At 46.9% G+C, this 20087-nt stretch overlaps 1 protein-coding gene across 24 annotated transcripts in view; it reads left to right on the top strand.

Moving 5' to 3' along the window:
* The first annotated feature begins 351 nt into the window (after positions 1-351).
* The window catches only part of MAMLD1 (mastermind like domain containing 1), a 134113-nt gene continuing 114377 nt past the window's right edge, over positions 352-20087 (top strand). For 4 of the 24 annotated variants that reach the window (XM_083422443.1, XM_083422436.1, XM_083422431.1 and 1 more), the window contains exons 1-2: positions 370-715; positions 17249-17311. In XM_083422443.1, coding sequence (XP_083278569.1) covers positions 662-715; positions 17249-17311 — 117 coding nt within the window. In that variant the 5' untranslated portion in view covers positions 370-661. Of the gene's footprint in view, positions 716-2509; positions 3249-17248; positions 17312-20087 lie in introns of those variants that run through there. The other 20 variants (XM_083422429.1, XM_083422441.1, XM_083422438.1 and 17 more) reach the window with 10 other exon arrangements.

Raw genomic sequence — 20087 nt, 5'->3', positions numbered from 1 at the left:
TATTTTCCTGGCAGGGGAATAAGGGATGATACGGAAAGCGTCGCCTCTTGTGCCGTTTCTGGGGAGGCAGATTTCTGTTGGAAACAAGGCACCGGGAGCGGGGCAACTTTTTCTTTTTAAGGAGGTGACAATTCAGCGCGGAACTCAGCAGCCCTGCTCGCCGAATTGAGCGGCTCTTTGCGCGTTAAAATGCAGCGCGGAGCTCTCTGGACTTGTCGCTTTTTATGTTAAGGTGGCACAACGATGTGCTCCTTCCCCTTTAAGACTGGAGTTAGGCTGCGTGTGTGTAAGAGTAAGGGAAAGAGAGCGAGCGGCGGCGTGTCTCCTCCTCTCCGAGTGACACAGCAGTTAGATATGCCCTATCAGTAACTTCAAGCCCACAAACTCCACCTCTGACTGAGGAAACTGTGGGCTGAGGGAAATGTAGTGCGCGAAATGAGACAGACAGTGAATCATTAGCAAACTGCAACGCCAGGATGAACTTGTCGGGAACCTAAGAGGCGAGGGGAAACAAGCGCCGAGAGTCCCTCTCTCTTTCCCCACCTCCCTCCCTCCCTCCCTCCTTTCTTTCTTTTTTTTTTTTTCTTTTCCTTTGAGCGCTGCTGGGTTTCGTCCAAAACAATCAAACTGGATGTAAAAGCTGGTGGATCACCAGTCCAAGATGCTTCTGGTTTCCCCGCGGGTAGATGCACCACGCATGGAGCCGCATATTCCAGTAAGTAGACTTCAGCCGGGCGGGCAGGAAGGGACGAAAAGTCTCGTTCTTAGCTAACGTCTCTGGGCACCGGGATCCCAAGAGAGACTCTGATGAGAAGGATTTAGTTCCTGGGATGGGGAAAGTGATCCTTTCCCACCCCCTTCCCGATCCGTGCTGAGGCTGTGCGTATAGACAACCGGGGCAGACGGCGCTTTCGCATTTTGGTGGTGACTTGGAAGCTTCCTGCATTTATTATTATTATTTATTTTATTTTATTTTATTTTTTTCCGTCCGGAGTGCGCTTGTACGCCTGCGTGTGTCTATGTCTGTGTGTCCGTTTCAGCGTCCTAGTGCAATTTCTCGCTATGCTGTGTTTGTGTTTTAAAATGGTGGTAGATGGAGATGATTTCTTGCCGTCGTGTGGCTCCTAGGAAAGGAAGAAAGGAGAGAGCGGGGGGGAAAAGTAGGACAGGCTGGCGTGCCTGTGGAAGAAGATCGGTTTCAAGGGAGGCAGACAGAAGTGCAGCCCCTTTCCTGCATGTCTGGCTGGGAAGCAGCTGCCGCTGGCAGTGGGAGAAAAAGAGGGGCGACGACGCGCTCAGCCCGCGCGCGCACACACATACAGTTTTCGTCTCCCATCTGTGTGCTCGCCTGCCACAATCCCGGAATAGTTTTGTTCCTTAGGCAGACACACTGAGCTCGACCTACACATCTCCTCCTCGCCGTTCCACCCACCCGCTCCGGCGCTTGGGTCGGATGAGCAGTTTACAAACGCAGACCTCCCCGCAAATAGCCCCTGGCTCCCCGGGCACGAAGGTGCGGTGATGAATGCAAAGCGATACTTTTTATTGTGATGGAGGATATATTACGGCTTCCCTTTCGACATGAAAAATGTGTCTCAGAATCAAGTCTGGAAAGGAAGTAGCCTCTGTCTGACTTAAAAAAAAAAAAAATTATTATTATCCTAGATTAAATGCTGACTGCACAGAAGACTTAATAGGATTAGGTAACTGCCAATACTCCCAGACCTCGAAGCTGCGGTGGTACCCCTGTGTAAACAGAGTCATACAGGAAGGCTTGTTTTAGCCTGATTACTGGGATGGGGGGCTTTCCTTAAAACTTGCATCAAACAGAAAAGCATGAATGAACAAAACGTGGTGGGGAGATGTTCTCTAAAGGCGCCTCCCATGGAGCGTTGCTATATGAGATGCTCTAATAAAACGACCTGATCGGTGGGTACCTAAAAAGGCTAGATCATCGCTGTCTCGCTTTCAAAGGTGAGAAGTGTGATAAATATATTAAAGTCAGAAGCTTCCTTACATTCCCGTTTCTCTTCTCCCTCCGCCCCCCGAAAAACAAAACAAACCACCACACTAGTTTGCGAGCTCTTTGGGGCAGGGACTCTTCCTGCGCTCCGCTGTGCTCTCGGTGTGATGCACCTTGGTAGAGTTATATTAATAAAGATGTTAAACAAACCGTCAAGTGAAGCAGCCTGCCAAAGTTACCCCGCGGGGGTAGGGGTAGGGGTTTCTGCAAAAAAAAAATACAAAAGAGTTACGTGTGACTGAAAAGCTGTCTTCCGGCATTTTAAACACTAATTAGTCCAAACTCTGACTGTGTCTTTCTTGCCTTGTGGTGAGTTCTTCCTCGTTGGGGTTTTTTGTTTTTTTTAAATCCACCCATGCTGACTCACTTTTTTTTTTTTAAGTATTTTGATTTCTCACCCTGTGATTAAGAGGTGAGGTGGAAGGAGCCACTTTGCGGGGTAAACAAGCTGCTTGTTGTTGATTGGGCTCTCCAGCTGTCTCCCTTGTTTAACCCAGAGGAGGAGGAGGAGGAGGCTGTTGCTGCTGCTGCTGCTGCTATTGCTATTGCTATGTTTGGCTGATTAATTATTAGGCTCGCTCTTATTCCTCCATTACAGTCTTGACCCCCCTCCCCCGCTAAATTAACTCACCACCCTAGTTGCTGGGACCCCCTCCTTTCCCAGTAAGAGACTGCTGGGGAAATTGCGGGGGGGGGGGGATTTGTTTGGGTGGCCTTTGGCTGCTAGTTAGTCTTATATTCCCAGGCAGTACAGCATGCTTTTGTTATGGGTTTACTAAAAGGGAAGGAGAGAGAGGTGTGTGTGTGTGTGTTTTGGGGGGTGTCCTGTAACCAGGGTGATTAGGAGGAGAGTATTCCTGCTTGGAGCGGAGGGGGGTGGCCGTTCTCCTTGGAAGAAGCCCGCTTGTGCTTTCTTTTCAGAGTCCTCCTCCTTCCTGGAATAATAAATTTAAAAGCTGCTTTCTCTCTCTTTCTCCTTCTCCCTCCCCAGCAGGCTGAAGCTGGGAAGGGAGGGGAGGAAGGGAGGGGAGATGGCACAACGTCTGCAAAAGATCCTGGCGTTTGTAACAGGAGATTAATAGGTTGCAGGGGCGTCTCTGTTGCCATTCTAGCACGACCAGCTCGGTGCTTCCCCTCTCTACGATTCGCAAAGGCTCGGGGTGTGAGTGTGATGGGGGCTAGTATCTTTCTTTTTTCTCCTCCACCTCTGACAACTGAAAACAAGGTAAGAGTCTTACCAGCTTTGCAAAGGTGGTACCCAGAGGAGCCTCCTCCCTACCCCTGCACAAGAGGTGGGGAGCATGACCTCTGACATAAACCCCTGTGTGTTCCCATATTTCCTTTGCCTATGAGATTTGCAAAGCTGGAGATTAATGATTGGACTGATAATGCTATTCTTCCACCACCTGTCTGGAAGGTGTACTCTCTGCTAAAGTTGGAGAGAGGGGACTAGGGAGCTTGCCTGCTTGTCTACCTGTAACACCACTGGTTTAAGCTGTTCTCTCTTCTTTTCCTGTTCTTCCCATTCCTGGCTGTTCTGGTTATTGGGTGTGAGAAACAAGAAAGCATGGCTCAACGCAGAAACCACTCTTTATACAGTGCCAACAGCATGCATGATGCTAAACATGTGTGCTGAATAAACTGGCAGGTGTCTGTCCCAAAGAGCTTACAACTGAAACTGGGAAAGGAAAGAGGTAAGGGCTATTAAGTGAACCACTGCCCCTTTGCCCTAAAGAAGGGATGCAGCACCTGTGCTCCTCCGAATGTTGTCTGATTGCTGTCAATACTGACCATCAGCAACTCGGGCTGGAGATTGGAGGTTCTGGAGGGTTACAAGAACCATGTTGCAAGTTCAGAGGCTCTGAGGTCAGATGTGAGAACCTTGGCTTGGACTGCCCACAGGTGAAGCAATACAACTCTGTAGATCTGGGCAATATATTGCCCAAAACCAGTTTGAAGTTCAGATTGTGATATCGGTTTCATAATTTTTGACCTGCCAATATATCACGAATCATGACGTGTTTGTGTTTTTGTGTGTGTTCCATGCAAAAATCACAATGTGGGAAAAGTGAAGCCAGCCAATGCTTCTCTCAATTCCTGCAGCCCTCTTAACTCTGCTGGCTCAGCTCCCTCTTGTCTCCTGCAGGGGGCAGCGAATCACAAAGTCAGGTGTTGGCAAAAATCACGATGCAGGAAAAATAGTGAAGGCAGCCTCCCCATAGCTCCATCCTTATTCCAGGCATTGTGATCTATCAGTATATTGCAATGTTTAGCTGGTGATAAATCACAATGTTGAAAACCAGATATTTCCCAGCCCTATTCTGAACATGCTCCAAAGTGTGTTATAGGCTTCACACACTCAAGACAAAACTCTTAATGCCTTGGTGAGTTGATCAAATCAAACCCAGTAATGAGCCTTTCTAACAGATAGTTCTTTATCTTATGGCAAGCTTCCCAAAGTTGACTGGGATTGTATAACTTATTTATTTCTGAGAGAATGGGCCAGGAAGTGACCATGTTTTCTTTTTTCCTACTCTTTGCAGTACAGTAGTACCTCGGGTTAAGTACTTAATTCGTTCCAGAGGTCCGTTCTTAACCTGAAACTGTTCTTAACCTGAAGCACCACTTTAGCCAATGGGGCCTCCTGCTGCCACTGCACCGCCAGAGCACGATTTCTGTTCTCATCTTCAAGCAAAGTTCTTAACCCAAGGTAATATTTCTGGGTTAGCGGAGTCTGTAACCTGAAGCGTATGTAACCTGAAGCGTATGTAACCCGAGGTACCACTGTACTGGTGGAGGGGAGACAGGGCTGCACTCTGGCTAGCCTGACAAGCCTGATCACACCTTCCTGAGTTAAAAAATAAAAATAAAAATCCACCCATCAGAGAAGCTCACTCACCTGTGAAGTGAAGAGAATTCCTGTGTTTCCTTTTTGTTGTTTGTTAACCTCCTTCCACATGTATTTTATACTAAGGCAATAGACAAAATATTACAAAAACTGCTTTAAAAAGTTACAGAACAGTCGCAAATATAATAGAAGCTGAAAGCAGGACCCCAGTGGCAGAGACCTATTCATCCAACTTGGAAAGAAAGGACAAGATTTGGTACCTCCTCCTTAAATATTCTCCTGCCAACCTAGCAGTTCGAAAGCATGTCAAAGTGCAAGTAGATAAATAGGTACCGCTCTGGCGGGGAGGTAAACAGAGTTTCCATGCGCTGTTCTGGTTCACCAGAAGCGGCTTAGTCATGCTGGCCACATGACCCGGAAGTTTTACTCCAGCTCCCTCGGGCCAATAAAGCGAGATAAGGGCCGCAACCCCAGAGTCGGTCACGACTGGACCTAATGGTCAGGGGTTCCTTTACCTTTACCTTAAATATTTCTTCTTTTGACAATAATTTGTTTTTGTATAGTTGCTTCTTTAAATGAATCTTCTCAGTAGGTTCCCTGTATAAATACAGTGGTACCTCGGGTTACATACACTTCAGGTTACATATGCTTCAGGTTACACACTCCACTAACCTAGAAATAGTGCTTCAGGTTAAGAACTTTGCTTCAGGATAAGAACAGAAATTGGGCTCCGGCGGCGCAGCGGCAGCAGGAGGCCCCATTAGCTAAAGCGGTGCTTCAGGTTAAGAACAATTTCAGGTTAAGTATGGACCTCCAGAATGAATTAAGTACTTAACCCGAGGTACCAAGTTACAGACTCTGCTAACCCAGAAATATCACCTTGGGTTAAGAACTTTGCTTCAGGATGAGAACAGAAATTGTGCAGCGGCAGCAGCAGGAGGCCCCATTAGCTAAAGTGGTGCTTCAGGTTAAGAACAGTTTCAGGTTAAGAACAGACCTCCACAAAAAATTAAGTTCTTAACCCGAGGTACCACTGTATAGGTGGTATCATCATCATCATCATCTTTTGAAATTCACCAGGCACATTTTGTACCTGACTATCAGCCACTTGTGACCAAGTGAAGATAACCAGGTGCCAGGATGGCACCTGATGTCTCCCCCATCCTGGAGGTGCATGCCTGGGGATCCTTAGATCTTGACTGTTTTCACACACTAGCAATGCATCCTGTAGAATTCTGTCCATTATATTTTATCTGCACAATCAGAATGAAATTCAGGAACCAAAGAGTCTTATTGAAAATTAAGACTTGAGAGACGTCTTGCCTCAAAATGGCAACTAGACATTCCGCTTTGGGTGACTGTGATTTAAGGAGCCATTTGGTGCCTAGCATATATATCTGAATTTCTAACACTTATTATTATCTTGTCGTCCCCCCCCTCCCCCCCCACTTGGTGCCCTGTGTGGGGGAACTGCCCGCATCGCCTTAAAACTGGGGCTGCCCTATGTCACCCTTTCACCAAACAAGATTCCCTGGTAATACATTGTGTTTCTTTCATCTTATCCACCCCTCTCCCATGCAGCACTTTATCTCCAATCTGTGAAGAGGGTGGGCCTTCCAGATAGGGATTGGCCCAAGGCTACTTGGAGAGCTTTACGGCTGGAAAGGGGAGGCTGGAAAGGGGGCTCAGTCCCGGGTCTCCAGTCCTGGTATGTCACAATGCATTGTAAACGCCCTTCCCTCCAAAGCGTTTAGTGGTGGGGGTGGCATCTGTGGAATGAAGGCTGATCACCTAATACTGGCTTGAGATACCTCCACTCCACAGCCATATATATATGGGTATGAGAGTCAGGCACCAGAAATGGCCTCATCAGCTGTTGCCTGAAAACCTAGCTTTTTCAACTAGCAAGGAGTTAAGCAGAGTAACTTGGAGAAAAAAAATATCATTTGACTATTATATAATTCTCTAGTGTTTCTATGTTTAGCTCTTTAATCCCTTGTTAATTCCTAATGCATGCCAATTTTTGAGGCCCCCTTGCTTGGGGGAGGAATTGGCCAGTGAGTCCTAAGGGCACTCACTCAGATGGCTTGAAACTTTGCTGGTTGAAGGAAATTTATAGGCCACTCCCTAGAATCCTGATTAAAGGAGATGGGGAATCTTTGTGTCCTGTAGAAGTGTTAGCTGATGTCACCAAATGATGATATGAAGGGCTGTGTATGGTCCACGATTCCATAACACATTATGAAAAAGCACAGAGTTTGATACTGACCACTTAATTGGGCATACATATAGTGTGCCTGTTGGTTTAGTGGATAATGCCTGTTGTTGGGCACTAGGGTGCTAATGGCACACATAAGGAACATCTTAAAAGAGATGCCAACAGGTCAGAGAAGATGGGGACTGCGAAAGAGAAGGAGTCATGTTGTCGCTGAGAGACCACCACGTCTGGCTCCTGAGTTGGTAACAAGTCCTAATGGTGGTCCACCATGTCTGCCCTTTCCAGGAAAATCTTATTAAAGGTAAATTGATGCAGAATCTTAATAGATATCAGAAGCTTGTTGGAGAGTTAGTTAATCTAGGGTGGGAGCTGCCACATTTGGCAGGGATATGTGATGTGACTTGTTCACAGTATGTTCCGCCTCCCATATGGAAGCAGTTTTAAAATCATATCTGTTGTGGTCCATTATGAGGATCAGACAGTCTTCATTTATGCCTCTTTAAGCAAGCTACATAGAGAAGCTTGTTCTGGTGTGAAAGTTTCCCAGTCGCTGCAAAGATCTGCTAAACGTGACTGACTGACCATGCCACAACAATTGGCACATAGTGCAATTGAAAGCGGCTTCCACAAGGCAGCCACAGTGTAGGCATGGGCCAGGTCTGCCCTACCCCCATTATATAAGGGAACAAGCCCCTTCCAGTGCACTGTCCATTAACAAATGCCCCCTGAGACATTTGGGCTAACTGGAAGCCCTGATGTTCAGATTACTCCATGACTCCTACCCTGTTGATTTCTTGCAGCAATCCTGGGCCAGGGCCAATTGTCACCTTTCTACTCTATCCTCTGCATGAACTCTCTGGTTAAGCTGGGACTTCACACTTAAAATTTCCAGTTTATCCAGGGGGCCATGCATTGCTGACTCTGCAACTCTGCAACAGCAAAAAACGAGCATTGAAAACTGGAGGCTTCTTTTATTGTTCCTCCTATAACATGAAGCTAGCGGGAACATCTCTCTCTCTCTCTCTCTCTCTCTCTGTGTGTGTGTGTGTGTGTGTGTGTGCACATGCATGCATGCAGTAAGTGTCACTAAGCATAATGTGAGCAAATACCAAATCAAGTGCAAAACACAAAGCTTCCCACCTATATTTCCCACGTCCCTCCTCCTTCCGCCTCTCCCTGCCTTTGTGCTTCCCTTCTGGAGCAAGATTATTGGAAACTAAAGCTGCTGATGTGAGAGATGTGACATATGGTGTCTCCATAAGAGAGAGCTGAAATGGCCTTGAACCTGCCGGACTGACCAGCTGTTTATTGCCCACAAGAGCAGTTAATAAGCCCTTCCCTTAAAGAAACATCTCTCTTTCTCCCCCACCCCCCCAGGTGCTCACTAGTTTGCATACTAAAGAGTGGGGTTCTCAATAGGAAGAAAAAGTAATGGTCTTGTGTACTGCTTAGCTGCTGGCTGCTGGCATTCTTCCCTTTCCCCTGGGCACTTGTTTGCATACTGCACACCCCCAGTATGCAAGCCGCTCTGTGACTTGTATATCTTTATATGATTTAAAAAAACCCAGTTGCAAACCTCTAATTTGTGGATTTTAATGCTTGTGAGACAAATATAACTGTAAAGAAAGTATTGATTGACTAGCAAACACCTAGACTTCAGTAAGTTCCACCCTACCCTTTCATGGGGATAAAATATTCCTTAAATAATATGAGCTGCGCATGAGCACAGCTGTTCTCTTTGTCACCCTCCCCCACCCCAAAATTCTATTCCTGCCATCTCTCTTGCCCACCTTTTGTTAGATGCCGCACAGCCCAGGTTGTGTGGTGATATATAACCTGGAGCATGCAGAACTGCACCGGCACTTGTGCAAACACTTTAAGCCGCTGCATGAAGGAAGAGGCAGGCAAGAGCAGAAAGGAAGCCAAAATTCTCATAGTTTTGGCAGTGACCCCTTTCAGTGCTCCTGTATGTTGTGTGTGAGGGGAAACAATTTAAGGAAAAGATGCTTCTGGTTGGGAGGAACGGGGAGAAAAGGTGACAGGGAAATTCCACGTTAGGAAAGCATTAGCAAAGGGCGACTTTAATGTTTTCCTGCTGCTGACGTGGGTAGTGACACAGTTGTGTGGGCTGAGAAGGGAACGTCGTCGCGGAGCTTTAAAACTCAACCAGGAAGTAGTCTTGTTGCTGAGGGATGGAAAACAAATATGAACCAGCGTGTCTTCTAGGTGAGGTTTGCAGCTGCTCTCCAGGGCAGGGAAGGCTGTTTCATGTACAAGCGAAAGCAGAATTCTAATCTCCCTTCTATTTTATTTTTTTTAAGCAAACCCTTCTGAATAATAAGCAACAATTTGAAAGGGGAAAGAAACTCATATTTGGCATCTTAGAAACAAAGTGTAGCAGAGTTTCCCCAATATGCCTACGGCAGAAAGAGGTAAAAATATGTGGCACCTTGGGGAGTAATGGGTTCATTGTGGCATAAACTGCCTTAAGCAACAGCCTGTTCTGTCAAAAACAAGAACGGACTCCCTATCCAACTTTCCATTGCATTCAAAAGACACTTCATTGTCTAAGAAATATGTTTAAAGAATGGAGAGTGTGGGTAGAAACAATTAATACACAATAGGCTGAACCCTGTGTTTTGGTATCTGAATCACTTTGCCTATTTTCCACCCCTTTAGACTCGCTAAGACCATGCTTTGTTTTGTAAGCCCCCTATCCACCATGAACTTGTCTTTACCAGATATTGCTGTCAGAGTTTTGTTTCAGCAACAACTGGTTATATCTAATTGCTATTCATTGGATATTTTGTGAATACAGTGGTACCTCGGGTTGCAAACGCTTTGGGTTACAAACTCCGCTAACCCGGAAGTAGTACCTTGACCCAAGATGAGAACAGAAATCACGCACTGGCAGCAGCGGGAGGCCCCATTAACGAAAGTGTGCCTCAGGTCAAGAATGGTTTCAGGTTAAGAACGGACCTCCAGAACAAATTAAGTTTGTAACCCGAGGTTCCACTGTACTAACAACTGGCAGCATGCAGAGGTCAGGCAAAATTTGGCCCGCTACATTTTCTTTCCATTTAAAAATGTAAACTCATATGCAGCCTCTGAAAACTCAGAGGCACAAGAACATCATCCCCTTATTTCACACCCTTGGATTATTCTCCCAGACTTTCCCTGTGCTACTGCCATATTTTTGCAGGTGTGGAGGACAATTATTACAGATCAAGGTGGGTTGGGTGATTGTGGACACTGCGGTCACATAGAGGAATGCAGGAAGATTTGGCTCATGGGATTAAAATCCACTAGGATTCAGTAGGGCTTGCACAGGAGAATTTGCAGTGAAGTGTAACCATGTTAACAGAGGGGAGAAGGATTTGGTTTTTCTAACTAGGGCACCAAACTGTGTTGAGCTGGGTCTTTTTCTGATTACTCCCACTGGTCCTAAGAAGTATGCAACCAACCAGCCATGATGGTATTGAGGAAAAAGCACCGAAACAGAATTGTATTTCAAGTTAATAAACATTGCATGAACTCACAGTTCCTGGGTTGAATTGATAGTTAAGATTAAGACATATTCAGATATTCTGCAGATATCTGAATATGTCTTAATCTCTGCAATTAAAAAAACAAAACCCTAGTCTATTTGAATTAGTGTGTTTGAGGAACAATAAAAGAAATGTTGAGGCAAGCTGAGCTATCCATGAGCAAACTTACCAAATGTGGATTCTAAAATCAAAATCTGATCTCAGATTTCCAGGTGTTGTTTTTTTTATGTGTGTGTGTACAAAAATACCTTCTGCTTTGGATGTAACACTGTTTTTAAAGGAAATGCTGGATGCAAACAGTCTCATTGTTCACTATTCAAGAGTGGCTAGCAATGCAAAAATGTGCAGGGCAAGGTGCTTGTAGGTTATGATTCATTACTAACTGGTTTGCTTATTTAAGGAAAGATTAATATTGTATATTGCTCAGTTCTTCTTGTTCCTTTCTGTAGAGGGAGCAATATCCAATCACTGCTCATTAGCAAGCTCTGCTGCCCAGTTCTCTTGCATGGCCTGATACTTTAAAAGAAAAAGAAGTACAGGTATTTCAAATTGAAAGATTTGTGTGTCTACGGCTGTGCGTCAAAATATTTTATATCAATATTGATTGATTTATTTTCAAGGGGGGTTGTTATAAAGAGGGTGCTTTTATCCCCCTGAGCTCTTGGGCAATTATCTCAGTGCCATAAATGTTGATACGCACATAATGGATGTAACTAAAAAATCTCCTTATCCAAGCAGAAAATGCTGGGTGTTTGTTGGAGCAGATAGAATGCTGAGAGTGTGAATAGACAAACCCATATGTTGTTGGTGAAAGAGATAAATGATGGACGAACAAGAGTTGGTTACTATGGATCAGCACAGCACAACCAATTCCTGTCATTCCCGTCTCTTAAAAATATACCTGCTTCAATGCTATTGATGGGTAATCCAGTTGCACCAGTTGACTGCAAGCCCCCACACCCTTGTTTTTCTGTTCTTTGTTTATAATAGTTCTTGGGACCCAGGCTGCAGGGAAGGTCTCCTGCACAATCTCAGTTTTCCATAAAGAGAATATTAGTTGCAATGAAGCATGCACAATCCTGGTAATCTTATGTCCTTGAGAATCTTAAAATATTTCAGATAATCCATCCAAATGGATGAAACAACATTCAGTTGTTTCTGAATGTGTGGATGGTGGTGTAGTATTGTTTATTTATTTATCTATCTATCCATCCACCTGTTTTTCTTTTTATTTATTACCTTTAAGTCCCAGGGTGGATTGCAGCATGGAAACAACAATTTTAAAAAGCAATTTGAAACAACTTACAATCACAAAAAGTGTCAAAAGTCAGGGCCAATAGGAATGGCTTCAGCATTCTCTGCAAGGTATATAATGAAGGTGCCAGACATACCTCTGTAGGGGGGGTGGTCCACATTTCAGGAGTCCGACACCTGAGCCTCTGAGCACAGACCAAGGGGGCTGCCTCTGCTGATTTGCAGAGGGGCAAGAAAAGAGAACAGACATGGACCAGGAAAGTGTGAACCTTATGGGGCGTAAGGTAAGTGTGAATCTTACCTTAAACTCTTAAAGACATTTCCACTTCTTTCTCATGCAAGAGGGAAGTTTGCCAGTCCTCTTCAAGGACAGCCCCACGTAGACCACATTGCAGCAATCCAGTCTGGAAGTTGCCAGAGCATGGAGTACAGGGGCCAAGCCTGAAAAGAAAAATCACTTAAAGCAAGATATACTGGTACTGGGGTGGTGCTCTGGACTGGCAACCTTTTTATTGCTTGACCTATGGCCCTCATTTTGACCTATGGCCTGCATTTTGGAATGCAGAATTCCAAAAAATAGCAAGGAGAGACAAGAAGGCCTTCTTAAATGAGCAATGCAAAGAAATAGAGGAAAACAACAGAATGGGAAGAACCAGAGATCTGTTCAAGAAAATTGGAGATATGAAAGGAACATTTCGTTCAAAGATTACCATAATAAAGGACAAAAGTGGTAAGGACCTAACAGAAGCAGAAGACATCAAGAAGAGGTGGCAAAAATACACAGAGGAATTATACCAGAAAGATATGGATGTCTCATACACCCCAGGTAGTGTGGTTGCTGACCTTGAGCCAGACATCCTGGAGAGTGAAGTCAAATGGGCCTTAGAAAGCATTGCAAATAACAAGGCCAGTGGAAGTGATGGTATTCCAGCTGAACTATTTAAAATTTTAAAAGATGATGCTGTTAAGGTGCTACACTCAATATGCCAGCAAGTTTGGAAAACTCAGCAGTGGCCAGAGGATTGGAGAAGGTCAGTCTACATCCCAATCCCAAAGAAGGGCAGTGCTAAAGAATGCTCCAACTACCGCACAATTGCACTCATTTCACACACTAGCAAGGTTATGCTTAAAATTCTTCAAGGAAGGCTCAAGCAGTATGTGGACCGAGAACTCCCAGAAGTGCAAGCTGGATTTAGAAGAGGCAGAGGAACCAGAGACCAAATTGCAAACATGCGCTGGATTATGGAGAAAGCTAGAGAGTTCCAGAAAGACATCTACTTCTGCTTCATTGACTATGCAAAAGCCTTTGACTGTGTCGACCACAGCAAACTATGGCAAGTTCTTAAAGAAATGGGAGTGCCTGATCACCTCATCTGTCTCCTGAGAAATCTCTATGTGGGACAAGAAGCTACAGTTAGAACTGGATATGGAACAACTGATTGGTTCAAAATTGGGAAAGGAGTACGACAGGGCTGTATTTTGTCTCCCTGCTTATTTAACTTATATGCAGAATTCATCATGCGAAAGGCTGGGCTGGATGAATCCCTAGCTGGAATTAAGATTGCTGGGAGAAATATCAACAACCTCAGATATGCAGATGACACAACCTTGATGGCAGAAAGTGAGGAGGAATTAAAAAACCTTTTATTGAGGGTGAAAGAGGTGAGCGCAAAATATGGTCTGAAGCTCAACATCAAAAAAACAAAGATCATGGCCACTGATCCCATCACCTCCTGGCAAATAGAAGGGGAGGAAATGGAGGCAGTGAGCGATTTTACTTTCTTGGGCTCCATGATCACTGCAGATGGTGACAGCAGCCACGAAATTAAGAGACGCCTGCTTCTTGGGAGGAAAGCAATGACAAACCTAGACAGCATTTTAAAAAGTAGAGACATCACCTTGCCAACAAAGGTCCGTATAGTAAAAGCTATGGTTTTCCCAGTAGTGATGTATGGAAGTGAGAGCTGGACCATAAAGAAGGCTGATCGCCGAAGAATTGACGCTTTTGAATTATGGTGCTGGAGGAGACTCTTGAGAGTCCCATGGACTGCAAGAAGATCAAACGCACCCATTCTTAAGGAAATCAGCCCTGAGTGCTCACTGGAAGGACAGATCGTGAAGCTGAGGCTCCAATACTTTGGCCACCTCATGAGAAGAGAAGACTCACTGGGAAAGACCCTGATGTTGGGAAAGATGGAGGGCACAAGGAGAAGGGGACAACAGAGGACAAGATGGTTAGACAGTGTTCTCAAAGCTACAAACATGAATCTGACCAAACTGCAGGAGACAGTGGAAGACAGAAGTGCCTGGCGTGCTCTGGTCCATGGGGTCACGAAGAGTCGGACACGACTGAACGACTAAACAACAACAAATGGCCCTCGAGATGTTGTTTGACTCTGACTCCCATCAGCCACAGCCAAGCAGGGTCGGGGATGATGGGGGCAGTAGTCCATCAGCATCTGAAGGACCAAGTTAGCCCCCTGTGCTTTATTCTGATAGGAATTTCAGATTAGAGGATTCCCAAAAAGTTTGGATGGCTCCAAAAACGTTTTGGAACTTTGGAAGTTCCAAAAAAGTATTAATTTGTATGTAACAATTACTGGCTTTCACTGCTTTTTTATGACACCTGAAACAGAACGAAGGCCAGAACTATCAATTTCCTATATGGTAGTTTGGAGGTAGCTTGTGTTTTTCTTTAGGGAGAGGGAGTGGTCTTAAGGTATGTGTGTTTTTTCTTCTTGTCACTAATTTGTCTCAGATTTCAACAGTCTGCTTTTTCATGCAGGTGTGTCTGTTCTTATCTGAAGGATTTTTATCCTTCTCTTAAGCAACAATGGGGCTCCCAGAGCTGGTTGCAAATGCTGGTGATAAGATGGTCCCTGCCCTCTGGGCTTACGAACCAAAGCAGAGACACACAAAAGGAAAAAGGGATTGGGAGGAAGGAGGGAGAATCAAGCACTTAGTCCTTGTAATGCCCAGCTGGAAGGAAAAGATTTGGACAAGGAGGAGACACCCTGCAACCCCATCTCTGCAGCAGCCTGATGGGGAATGGCCATGGAAATCAAATGAATTGGCCTGCAGTTTGGCAAGTTCTCTTGAACAGACCTGCAAATGCTTACTGGGTTGGGAAGAATAAAAGGAGTCAGGGAAGGCCTGATTAATCCACACTGCCTGTCCGGTCAGGCCTGCCTGCCTGGTCCCTCTGGCCATGGTTAAAGGAACACCCTACTCCTGTTCTAGACTGTCCCTTAATGCCTTCACTCTAAATAGTGTGGTGCAGTGGTTAGAGGGTTGGATTGTGACCTGGGAGAGACTAGGGTTCGAATCCCCACTCAGCTAGGAAGCTCACTGGGGGACCTTGGGCCAGTCTCTTTAGCCTAACCTACACCACTGGGTTGCTGTGAGGATAAAATGGAGAGGAGGAGAGCCATATGCACCACCTTGACATCCTTGCAAGTTAAAGGTGGTATAGAAATGCAATCAATCAATCAATCAATCAACAGTCTGTCAGTGCTGCATGTATCATGCCCCAAGATCTACAGGCAGGCTCATACTGGCGGGGGGGGGGGGAACGGCAGCCGGGTACACTCAGTCTGGGCCTCAGAGGTCTAAGCTGGCCAGGGGTGGGGCACCAAGGGCCTGCTGGACTTATGCTGTCATGCCAAGAACAAGACTCTGGTCACAGGCCTCGGACAAACTCTGCACATGCCTGTCTTTAGTTCTGCACTGGGTATTGCCAATGCAATGCACGCACAAATTAGTACAGTGGTGCCTCGCAAGACGAAATTAATTCGTTCCGCAAGTTTTTTTGTTGTGTGAGTTTTTTCGTCTTGCGAAGCACCACTGCATTTAAACACTGACAACGGCGGGGAGGGGCGGGGAGCAGCAGGACAGCTGCTGCAGCCGGTACCTCAGACTCACCCGCGCGTTGTGGCCACTGTGCGACGTGGCTGCTGGAGGGCGGCGGGGCTCAGGAGCGCGACTCCAGGGAGAGAGAGGCACTGGCGGCAACGGCTCTCTGAGGGGAGCACGCGAGGGGGGTGGGCAGCGGCGCGAGGCACTAACCGTCAGCGGGAAGGTGGGAGGGAGCCAGAGGAGTGGGGAAGCGAGCGTGCGTGTGTGCGTGCGTGCAGTGACCGTCGCCATGACATGAGAGGCAGGGCCGTTTCGTCTAGCGAAGCAAGCCCTTAGGAAAATCCGTCTTGCGAAGCACCTCAGAAAACGAAAAACCCTTTTGTCTTGCAAGTTTTTCGTCTTCCGAGGCATTCGTCTTGCTGGGTACCACTGTAGTGAATTATCCGTATACAGTGGTACCTTGGGATGCAAACGGGATCTGTTCCGGAGCCCCATTCGCATCCCCAACGGATTGCAAGGCGCGGGTCATATTTCACTGCTTCCGCTCATGCGCGTGATGTCATTTTGACCGTCTGCGCATGCGTGAGCGGTGAAACCCAGAAGTAACGTGCTCCGTTACTTCCGGGTCGCCGCAGAGCACAACCCGAAAGCGCTCAACCTGAAGCATATTTATCCCGAGGTATGACTGTACTACTGGTGTGTACCAGGCTACCAATTTGCATTTGTTAAACGAGAGCTTGGATTTCTCCTTGCAAGATCCTCAACTTTTATGAGGCTTTTGCTTTCAGTGCTGGCCTGGCAGAGCATGCTGGGAATGCCTGTATTTTTTAGCATGCTAGGCAGGCAGAAATGCACCACAATATCCTTTGCAACTCTGCACTGATCCCTGAGTGTGACTTTGCACTGTGCTGGTCACTGTCTGGAACTTGGGCCCCATCATCTTATCCTGTACTGCCACAGGATCTTGGGACATGTGGTTGGGGCAGCAAAATGCCACAGGCCAGCCCTCCTTTGTCAAGTAATATCACAGCCACTGCTGCTGCTGAAGTAAGCATTGGAGAGCTTGACTCTGCATGCTGCTTTGATGTTCCAGTACTGTGCAACTGGATTGGCAGATCAGCATTTTTGAAGGTGTGGGGTGGGTGTGGGGAAGGCAAAACTGCAAAACTGCTTTTCCTTCCCCTGTGGAGATTCATAGAGCTCTGGAACAAAGGCAGAAAGAGTTAGTTTACATAGTGTGCTATGTTCAAAACTAGTGCGTCCCTTTAACTAGGACTCTGGGATAAAGCTCTCTCAACACTAAGCACGAGCTGTTGCCAAGGTTTGTTTGGTTTCCTAATTAAGATGGCATGCTAAGCCCAACCTTGGCTTAGCTCAGTGAGGCCCCAGCAGCAAAAAGGTATGGGAGCCCATGCATTGGCACGGCCTCACTAAACTAAGGTTTGTGTTGTGGTTGTGGTTGTTATCATAAACAACATTCATATACCACCTTTATCTTCCAGTGGTCTCAAGATGATGTACATGGTTCTCCTCCTCCACATTCGTCCTCTCAACAAACCTCTGAGGTAAGAGATCGTGACTGGCCCTGTTGCTCTTGCCATCATGGTGGCAGCACGGGCACAATTAAAGTACATTTGTGACAGGACTGGCAGCACTGTGGGTGTGACAATGGGGGCACTTCATGGGGGGCTGTAGTTATGGGGCAGGGGCAGAGTCCGGGTGTTTTGCCAACAGCGACAAAATTTCTTGGACCAGCCTTGCGCCAGCCCTAAACTCAGCCTAGACCGGGAAACTGCAGCTTGCCCAAAGTCAGGAAAAAAACTCTGCTGCTGAAGAGGGTTTTGAACCAACTCTCTGGCTACTGGCCAGTCCTACTGAGGCACTTGAGCTGCTGACATGGTTGTTCTGTGGAGGGAGAGCCCTGGGGCCCTGGTGTGGTTCTCTCCCACGAGTGCATGCAATCCCTGTGATTATCTCAAAAGTGGCTTGCAGAGGTAATAATCAAATTTGCACAGCCCCAAGTCAAGCCACAGTGGTTAGGCTAGTGAAGAATGTTCTGCACGTTTACTTAACAAGCTGCCTGGGCTCTCATATTTCATCAACAAATAGACTTCTGTCACCAATCAGTGATAAATCTGGTACTTCCGAGGGTTCATTTCAAGCCTTTGCTGTTCTCTTTGCCAGCTTGTACCATGTGAAAGGCTTGGCAGCCTTACTGATAAAGTGGTATTTATCCAAACGCTTCCTTGGGCATATCCTGGAGTGTTAATGATTTGGTGATCTGATATTTCAGCAGTATGCAGAATCATAAATGGATGCTGCAATGTCAGAGATATCTCTCTCCCTCTCCCTCTCTCCTTTCTCCTTGGAATTTTCTTTAACAAAAAACAAAAAACTACTTGCTGACTTTGCCTCTGCCATTCTTTGCACTCTTCTGTTTGAAAAGAGACAGCTGGAGGTTCAGTCTGTTGCAGCCATGATAGGGATTACCTCTGCAGGGGGAGGGGGCATTGAGGTGGACACAGTAGGAAAGCTATAATCACTGCTGAACTCTAGGTTTGTTTTCAGAGGTGGTGGTATGCAACAGAAGTGAGCCAAGCGAGAGGAGAATGACTTGTTCTGGTTCATGGTGCTTCTGTGACCCCTATGCATGCATAATTTTAACCATGGTTTGTTTCCGCCCAGCTACGGTTGAATATTATGTCTGACAACACCTGATACATGTTCTAGGCAGTTCCCCTGTTTTTCCAGCTCTCTGCTTGCAAAGCAACAAGCCACTTTTGTGGGTGTCTTCCTCTACATTAGTGGGGTAGGGGAGCTGAAAAAAAATCACATCTGGCAACCCATGTACCCCTTTGGTTTCAGAGAGTAAGTAGCAGAGTAGCAGAGTCTAAAAATTTTCAAGGAGAGCCTTGACCGCGTTGAAGGCCGCCATCTCCCGATGACCCCAGGACCAAGGCGTCTTTGTGCTGAGGAGTCGGTGAAGAGGCTCAGCCACCGTGGCTTTGTGGGGCAGGAACATGTTACAAAAGTTCAGCAGCCCCAGGAACGCCTGCAACTCCGTCTTGTTCTTTGGGATGGGGGCCTGCTGGATAGCGCGGATCTTGGATGTGGTCGGGTGAAGGCCAGAGGCGTTGATAAGATAGCCCAGGAACTCTACCTGTGGAACGGCGATCTGGCACTTCTCCCTCTTTACCTTGAGCCTGGCCTCTTGACCTGGTCAGCATGGCATGGAGGCGCTCGAAGAGCTGCTGGTGTGAGTCTGCGGACACCAAGACGTCATCAAAATATGGTACCACACCCGGAAGCCCTTGCAGGAGACGCTCCATAAGGCTTTGGAAGATGCCACGAGCCACACTCAGCCCGAACTGCAAACGGCGGCAACGGAATGCCCCTCGGTGGGTGACGATCGTCTGGGCTTCAGCAGTGGCATCATCGACGGACAGTTGTTGATAGGCTTGGGCAAGCTCTAGCTTAGCGAAGACCTTACCTTCACCCAGGGAATGCAGCAGGTGTTGGACAACAGGAACCGGATAAGCGTGCTGCTGAAGTGCCTTGTTGATCATGCACTTGTAGTCAGCGCAGATTCTCACTGACCCATCTGGCTTGACAGGCATGACGATGGGGGTTTCCCACTTGGCGTGGTCAACCGACTCCAAAACTCGTTGGGCGATCAACTTGTCCAGTTGTTCGTCCACCTTAGCCTTGAGATCAAAGGGAACCCGGCGTGGCTTTAGCTTGATGGGGGCGACTTGTGGATCAAGGCTAAAGGAGATGGGCGTACCTGTATATTGCCCCAAAGTGCCGCCAAAAACCTCGGCAAAGTCTTTGACCAGACCCTCAGTCTCTGCGTTAGAGATACAGTTGATGATGGTGACTTCCAGGCCGAGGGCATCAAACCAGTCTAGCCCTAGGAGGTTGGCCGCTGGCCTTCGACCACTACCAACCGGAGCAGGCCCGAAAAATCCTTGAAGGCGATCCGGAACCGGCCAACGCCTACCACGGGAATGTCGTTTCCCTGGTAGTCTTTCAGGTGTACGCGGTGAGAGTCGAGTTGCCTTTTGGACACTCTGGGTACCAGTCTTTTGATGGTGCTCCAAGACACGATGGACAGGGCAGACCCGGTGTCGATCTCCATGTCACATGGAGCTCCTTCAATGAGCACCGTGACGTTCAGCTTGCGTCACGTAGGCGAGTCGGTTTTGCCAATCGTGGTTCCAGACGGGCAGCGGCAGTTGGTGAGAGCAAAACAGCTTTCCTTGGCAGACTGGAGTGAAGACTTGGACTTGCGAGTTGGTGAAGGGGGGGGGTGTTAGACGGAGCCGATCGGCAGACCTTAGC

Source organism: Podarcis tiliguerta, assembly GCF_965153285.1.
Source record: "Podarcis tiliguerta genome assembly, chromosome: Z".
NCBI classification, from domain to species: Eukaryota; Metazoa; Chordata; class Lepidosauria; order Squamata; family Lacertidae; genus Podarcis; species Podarcis tiliguerta.
Note: the sequence above shows the minus strand (reverse complement) of the source record. Positions and strands in the feature narration are given on the sequence as shown.